This window comes from Pongo abelii, chromosome 6, assembly GCF_028885655.2.
Source record: "Pongo abelii isolate AG06213 chromosome 6, NHGRI_mPonAbe1-v2.0_pri, whole genome shotgun sequence".
Lineage (NCBI taxonomy): Eukaryota > Metazoa > Chordata > Mammalia > Primates > Hominidae > Pongo > Pongo abelii.
Window position 1 is genome coordinate 126,402,128 of NC_071991.2, and position 8,414 is coordinate 126,410,541.

General features: G+C 42.9%; 1 protein-coding gene across 1 annotated transcript; it reads right to left on the minus strand.

Moving 5' to 3' along the window:
- Positions 1-222: 222 nt before the first annotated feature.
- LOC112134371 (cytochrome c-like) lies at positions 223-537 on the minus strand. The gene has a single exon (XM_024250138.1). The coding sequence runs from the start codon at positions 535-537 to the stop codon at positions 223-225; it is 315 nt and encodes a 104-aa protein (XP_024105906.1).
- Between the last annotated feature and the right edge of the window lie 7,877 nt (positions 538-8,414).

Below are 8,414 nucleotides of genomic sequence, written 5' to 3' on the forward strand. Positions count from 1 at the left end.
AAATTGACATATAATAATTGTATATATTCATGGGGTACATAGAGATGTTTTGATACATATAATATACAGTGATTAGATAAGGGTAATTAGCATATCCATCATGTCATTTACCATTTCTCTTTTTTTTTTGAATTCTGGTGTATGAAATCTATTAAATTACGATACATATAAAAAATTCATGAGACATTTCTCTTTTGTAATAAATAACGCAGTGGCCAATTATTACTCATGAGCAGCTTTTTTGAGATAAGCTCTCAAGTCCGCCCTTTCTCCCTTCTTCTTAATGCCGCCAAAGATCATTTTTGTTCCAGGTATGTAATTCTTTGGATTCTCCAAATACTCTATCAGTGTGTCCTCTCCCCAGGTGATGTCTTTGTTCTTACTGGTGTCTGTGTAGCAGAATCCAATGGCACCTGTCTTCCACCCAAAGAGACCATGGAGGTTAGGCTCAGTCTTGTGCTTGCCTCCCTTTTCCGTGGTGTGGCACTGGGCACACTTCTGAACACAAATATTCTTGCTTTTCTCAACATCACCCATATTTAATTCTCTCTTTTGTCACTGGCACTGTGAAGGTTCCCACTCAGAAACCAGATGTCCCACTCTCTCATTTGTCATTTCTTTGTGTTGAGAACATTCTATATCTATTTTTTAGCTACTTTTTTTTTGAGACAGAGTCTTGCTCCGTTGCCCAGGCACACTCTCAGCTGACAGCAACATCTGCCCCTGGGTTCAAGTGATCCTCCTGCCTCAGCCTCCCTAGTAGCTGGGATTACAGGTGCATGCCACCCCACCCAGCTAACTTTTGTATTTTCAGTAGAGATGGGGTTTTGTCATGTTGGCCAGGCTGGTCTCGAACTCCTGACCTCAAGTGATCCGCCCACCTCGGCCTCCCAAAGCCCTGGGATTACAGGCATGAGCCACTGTGCCTGGCCCGTTTTAGCTATTTGAAGCTATATAATATATTATTGTTACATCCAGTCATCCTACAGTGGTATAGAACAGGGGTCCCCAATCCCTGAGCCATGGTCGCCTAACAGTCTATGGCCTGTTAGGAACCGGGCCACACAGCAGGAGGTAAGCAACAGGCTACCGAGCGAAGCTTTATCTGTATTTACAGCTGCTCCCCATTGCTCACATTACTGCCTGAGCTCCGCCTCCTGTCAGATCAATGGCAGCATTAGATTCTCACAGGAGCACGAACCCTATTGTGAACTGCGCATGCCAGGCTCCTTATGAGAATCTAATGCCTGAGGATCTGTCACTGTCTCCCATCACCCCCAGATGGGACCGTCTAGTTGCAGGAAAACAAACTTAGGGCTCCCACTGATTCCACATTATGGTGAGTTGTACGATTATTTCATTACATATTAATATTATGATGTAATAATAATAGCAATAAAGTGCACAATAAACGTAATGTGCTTGAATCATCCTGAAACCATCCCCCACTCCCCAGTCTGTGGAAAAATTGTCTTCCATGAAACTGGTCCCTGGTGCCAAAAAGGTTGGGGACCACTGGTATAGAACACTAGAACTTCTTCCTTCTACCTAGCTGTAATTTTGTATCATTTAATAAACATCTCTCTAACTCCCGCTTCCCTCTGCCCTTCCAGCCTCTAGTAGCCTCTGTTTTACTTTTTACTTTTATGAAATCAACTTTTCTTAGCTTCCACATAGGAGTGAGAACATGCAGTATTTAACTTTCTGTTCCTGGCTTAATTCACTTAACATAATGTGCTACAATTCTATCCACATTACTTCAGATAACTGGATTTCATTCTTTTTTCAATAGCCGAATAGTGTTCTGTTGTGTGTGTATACCACATTCTCTTTACCCATTCATCTGTTATTGAACACCTAGGTTGAGTCCATATTTTGGCTATTGTGAATAGCGATGCAATAAACATAGGGGCACAGATGTCTCTTTGATATACTGATTTCTTTCCCTTTGAATAAATGCCCAGTAGTGGGATTGCTGTATCATATGGTAGTTCTATTTGTAGTTTTTTGAGGAACCTCCAAGTCTTCTCCATAGTGGCTGTACTAGTTTACATTCCCACCAACAGTGGATAAGAGTTCCATTTTTCCACATCCTCACCAACATTTGTTATTTTTTTGTGTTTCTGATAATAGCATCCTAACTGGAGTGAGATGATACTTCGTGGTGGTTTTGATTTGTGTTTCCCTGATGATTAGTAATATTGAGCATTATCTTATATATTTGTTGACCATCCATTTGTGTGTCTTCTTTTGAGAAATATCTGTTCAGATCATTTGCCCTTTTATTTATTTATTTTATTTATTTATGTTTTTTTTTTGAGATGGTCTTGCTCTGTCACCCAGGCTGGAGTACAGTGGCACGACCACGGCTCACTACAACCTCTGCCTCCCGGGTTGAAGTGATTCTCCTGCCTCAGCCTCACGAGTAGCTGAGATTACACCCACGTGCCACCACACCCGGCTAGTTTTTTATATTTTTAGTAGAGAGGGGGTTTCACCATGTTGGCCAGGCTGGTCCCCAACTCCTGACCTCAAGTGATCCACCCTCCTGACCTCAAATGATCTGCCTGCCTTGGCCTCCTAAAGTGCTGGGATTACAGGTGTGAGCCACCATGCCTGGCCCATTTGCCCATTTTTTAAATTGAATTATTTGCTTTTTTGCTGTTGAAGTGTTTGAATTCCTTGTATGTTCTAGATAATAATCTCTTGTTGGATGAATAGTTTACAAATATTTTCTGTCATTCTGTTGATTGTCTTTTCACTCTATTGATTATTTCCTTTGCTGTGTAGAAGCTTTTTAGTTTGATATAATCCCATTTGTTTATTGTTACTTTTGTTGCCTATGCTTTTGAAGTCTTATAAAATCTTTTCCCAGACCCATGTCCTGAAGCATTTCCCCATGTTTTCTTCTAGTAGTTTTATAGGGTTGGGTCTTACATTTAGGTCTTTGATCCACTTTGAGTTGATTTTTGTATAGGATGAGAGTCAGGAATCTAGTTTCATGCTTTTGCATATGAATATCCAGTTTTCCCTCAACGATTTATTGAAGAGACTATCAATAAGGGTTCTTGGCACCTTTGTCAAAAATCAGTTGGTTATAGATACATGGATTAATTTCTGGGTTGTCTATTGGTCCAGTGTTCTATGTATCTGTTTTTATGCCAGTGCCATGCTGTTTTGCTTACTACAGCTTTGTAGGATATTTTAAAGTCTGATAGTGTGATGCCTCCAGCTTTCTTTTTGCTCAACATTGCTTTGATTATTTAGGGTCTTTTGTGGTTCCACATACATTTTAAGATTTTTTTCTATTTCTATGAAGAATGTCATTGGTGTTTTGATAGGAATTGCATTAAATCTATAAATTTCTTTGTGTAGTAAAACTTTGTTCTGAATGCTAAAACTGTAGGTATAAATAGGATGGCACTGCTGGCTCAGAGGAAGGCCTGATTAGCCGGGGTTCCCCCCAATAGCTCTGACTTCACTAGTACCCAACCTTCTCTCAGTACTTTGACGGATTAAGACAAAAATATCACACCATAAGTCTGATGCTGAAACAAGTTTGTTCCTTTAATGAGATAGTTTTTGACAAATTGGATCCAACATCTCCTGTTAAAATGGAAATACATATTTAGAGTCGTGGTAGGGCAGGTAGACAAGTAACAAGCCTGAGTGGCCATCAGCACATTAGTATGAATTAATTTAGGAACAAAGAAAAACTTCCTGGGAGGATATGATCTATAATGGGATGGTTGGGGGGGTTGTTAGTGGTGGTGGTAATGGGTTATTTTAATTTTGAATGTGTGTGTTGCAGGGAAGGAAAAATGTTGGTGGAGAGTTCAGAGCCAAAGCCATGCTGAGTGACAGGTGGAAGACAGTCTGATGGATCATAGTCACTGTTCTTAAAGAATACATAATTCAGGCTTGCATGAGACAAGATGAACCACTGACATCCTAATTTCTCAAAGTCATCATTGGAAATGGAAAGAAGAGCCAGGATTTATTGGAGGGTATGGTCACACAGAAGGGATTCATGAAGGTGAGGGACCCTTTCACCTCCCTACTGGGCAGAAAGCACTTGCCAGAAGAAAGGGTTGCAAAAGAAGGTTGAATTCAGCAAGAAAAGTGCCTTGGGCCAGTCTCTGTACTGCTAAGTAGGGCTTACTACCCTACCCTGCCAATCCCTACATAGGCCCTGTCTTCAGTAAACACTAGAGTTCACTTACCTTCCATTCCAAGAACCAATCTGACATCTGCTGTATTAGTCTGTTTTCACACTGCTGATAAAGACATACCCAAGACTGGCTAATTTACAAAAGAAAGAGGTTTAATGGACTTACAGTTCCACATGGCTCGGAAAACCTCACAATCATGGTGGAAGGCAAGGAGGAGCAAATCACATCTTATGTGGATGGCAGCAGGCACAGAGAGGGCTTGTGCAGGAAAACTCCTGTTTTTAAAGCCATCAGATCTCATGAGACTTATTCACTATCACGAGAACAGCATGGGAAAGACCTGCCCTCATGATTCAATTATCTCCCACCAGGTCCCTCCCTCCCACAACATGTGGGAATTCAAGATGAGATTTGGGTGGGAACACAGCCAAACTACATCATCTGCTGTGCCTCATCCCACAGATAGCAGAGCTTCCTCCTAATCTATCAAGAGTTCAGCATTTAGTGAGTGGTCAGGATCTCACCCTTCATTTAACCAACTAACCACCACCAACCAACCACCACCATCAGAGGTGGGCCTAAGGTGGGCCTTGGGGTCTCTGGGAAGTGGGCCATGCTCAGTCTACATCCCAATGTGCTACGGCTCCTGACACCCTGAGCAGGGGCTCTCCCTTGCACACACCAAAGGAATGACTGGACTTAAAAAACGTGCCAACTTGCTTATAAATCAGTCTCTTCAGAGTCTACAATTCACCGAGCCATAAAACCTCAGAGCTTCAAAGATGCTTAGAAAATATCAAGGCCAATGTTCCCAAGAAGACTCAATGCTGCCATTTTACAAAGGAAGAAACTGAAGTGCAGAGAGATTAAGGGGCTTGTCCAAGTCACACAGCTACTTAGTGGCAGATCTGTAACTGGAAAGGTTTCAATTCACACTCAATGTTCTTTCCTCTAGAATCTAACCTCTGCCCCCTTATTTTTGGCATGAGAGAGAAGGATTATATTTATGTCTCTAGAAAAGCTGTGCTTTTGGATTGAATTCTGATTTTCTCTTCTCAAGTCTCATTGAGAACCACATGAAAAAACTCTGCTGGATTTGAGTTAAAAAAAAAAAAAAGAATCTGAAGAAAAAAATAGCAAAATCTGGTATCCTAATGAGATAATGAATGCACAAGTACTTTGAAAGAGGTACAGCACTTCAGTGCTTTTCAGATATGAGGTTTTATCATGTTCTTGAAAGAAATGCATAGGCTTTACTGACATGGGGGCTGGGGCTGGGGCCCTGGCAGAAATGGGGAAGCACAGGCTGTGGCAAGGGGGGTTTCTCCAGAAGGCTGACTCATTTCTTGGCTGTCCCAAGCTTGGAGAGCCAGATTTCTTAGGGTTGTTTACCACCTTAGTAAGGAACTGGTGGAGGGTTTTTTTCTGGAGTTAAGCACTGCAGGAAGAGCTGCCCACAGTACGGGGGTGGGTCATCTGCTTCTGGACTGCCCAGGCCAACTGTGGTTACCCCAGTTAACTGTGGTGAGCTGTCCACATAACCAGCCTTCTGGATCTGCCTTTCAAGGAGTCCTGCTGTGCTTCTCCCTGCTGAGGCCGCTGAAAGGGCATAGGCAATTGCTAGAGGTGAAGAAAAAGTCTGTAGCTAAGCTATAAAAACAGGCGTCCTGAATCTGGCTATATCCTGGTGATCTTGCATATAGGATGAATCCTAAGAAAAGGTAAGTCTTGTTAATGTGCACAGCACACCAGCCAGTGGGATGGCGTGCCAGTCAGCAGATTTTCAGTTTCAAAATAACTGAAAATCCATTTTTATCTGACTTAGACAAAATGAAACAAAACACCAAACCAACAAACAACAACCACACAATTTCACTGATCACATAACTGAAAAGTCTAAGGTTAGGGCTTGTTTCAGGAACCACTGATCTTGTGGCTCAAACTATGTCACTGGAACTTGGTTTAACCCCATCTCAGCTCTACCTTTCCTCAGTGTTACCTTCGCTCTCAGGAGCCCTGGGGTAGCCCCCAGTGGCTGCAGGTCATCTGTAATCCCAGGGGGTCCCAGCAAAAGAGAGAGGGAATCTCTTTCAGTAATGGTCCTCCTCCCCAACTAAATTAGAGGCTTCATTCTGACTGGACCAAGTTAGAGCACATAACCATCCCTGGGCTCTGATTGGCCAGAACAGAGTCCAGTGCTCCACCTGCCAGGTGGAAGGGTAGATCTCTCCCATGCTCACTGAGCCTGAGACAGGAGGTGGGGTGGCTTCCCAAAGGAAATCTAGCATGCTGGTACCAGAACGGGGAATAGGTGCTGGGCTTGGAAAAATAACAGACAAACATTCAGTGCTACCCATTTAAGCATTTGAAATAGTTTCCCTTCAAAATCAGAGTGATCAAGTCTCACACACATGAGATTCTGTCTCAGATTTCTGGTAGCTTGAATGGAGGGTGTACAGAATCACGTCTTCATAAATGTTTAACTTCTAAGGTTTGAAGTGCAGATATTGGTCTGGGTATCCCTCCCAGAAATATTTGCATTTTCTGCATTTTCTTTGTAATATTTTATTTTATTTTTATTTTATTATTATTATTTTTTTGAGACAGTGTCTCAGTTACCCAGGCTGGAGTGCAGTAGTGCGATCTTGGCTCACTGCAACCTCCGCCTCCCAGGTTCAAGCGATTCTTGTGCTTCAGCCTTCGGAGTAGCTGGGACTACAGGTGTGAGCCACCACGCCTGGCTAGTTTTTGTATTTTCAGTAGAGACAGGGTTTTGCCATGTTGCCCAGGCTGGTCTCGAACTCCTGGCCTCAAGTGATCCACCTGCCTCAGCCTCCTAAAGTGCTGAGATTACAGGCGTGAGTCACTCACTGCACCCGGCCTATATTTGAATTTTAAAAAGTGATTCCACACCTTAACCTAACCATAATGGGAATTGGATTAGAGAATAGTGGGAATTTCAGACAAGCTGGTGAGGGTGAGAAGTAAGGGAAGAGAAATGTTATGGAACCTCTCACATAAAAAGTGCACAGTGGCCTACACCTATATGGATGTGAGGCTGCTCCTGATAGGAAATATCCCCAAACCCCTTGTTTGCAGTCCATGGCCCCAGTCTCAACTCCATCAAATCATGATGCTTCCCCTGAGATCATGATTGCGTTGCCCAGTTTCCTCTCTGACCAGACCTGATTCTACAGACAAAAGCCAACCTCCTCACTTCGATTCTCCTGGATTCTTTTCTCCTCTTCACATCTACAGCCGCTCTTCTAACTTCTTACTCCTGTTGCAATTCCAGATATTCCAGAGACAGGACATCTCCAAGGCACCCCAGGGCCCCAAATAACAAACCTTATTTGTTTCCCACCTCACACAATCTGAACTCTTCTGCCTGCCCTTTGAAACCCTTTGCGATCACCTCCAACCTTATTTCTTGCTCCTCCTCAATACAGCCTGTTCTGGTTGGCACAGCCTCACCTCTTACCTTTGCCACGATGCTACTCCTGCTATGTCACTCAGTTCTGCATGGTGAGTCTCCTCCATCCACTGTGATCTGGAACCACGTCATTGTCAGTGGAGGCTGAATACAACTGGAATTTTTTATGGGATTCTAACAGACCTGTCCCCGATAATGACATGCCCCTAATTTCCGTTCTTTACTGACTACTCATTGGCTGTATCACTCTAGTTGCACAAATGATCTGTATCTCCCTCTATGCATGCCTACTAGGCCCAGGGAAGTAATATAGTTTTTGTAACTAGGAGTGGTAAAGATGATGGCTAATTGGAGAGAGTAAGCTCAAGTTAAAAGCATTCAAATTCAATTTTTTTTTTTTTTTTTTTTGAGACAAGGTCTAGCTCTCTTGCCCAGGCTGGAGTACAGTGGCATGATCACAGCTCACTGCAGCTTCAAACTCCTGGACTCAAATGATCTTCCCACCCCAGCCTCCCGAGTAGCTGGGACTACAGGTGCTCACCACCACACCCAGCTAATTTTTTTAAACAAATTTTTGTGGAGACAGAGGTCTTTCCATGTTGTTCAGGCTGGTCTTGAACTCCTGGGCTCAAGTGATTCTCCCATCTTGGCCTCCCAAAATGCTGGGATTATAGGCATGAGCCACCGTGCCCAGCTCAAATTCAAAAATTTTAAGACATTATGGGACAAAGAAAATTCACCTGTCCATCCAAATAATGTAATGTGCAATAAATCTGCAACAACTGCTTAAGCTTGTCTTGAAGTTTTTC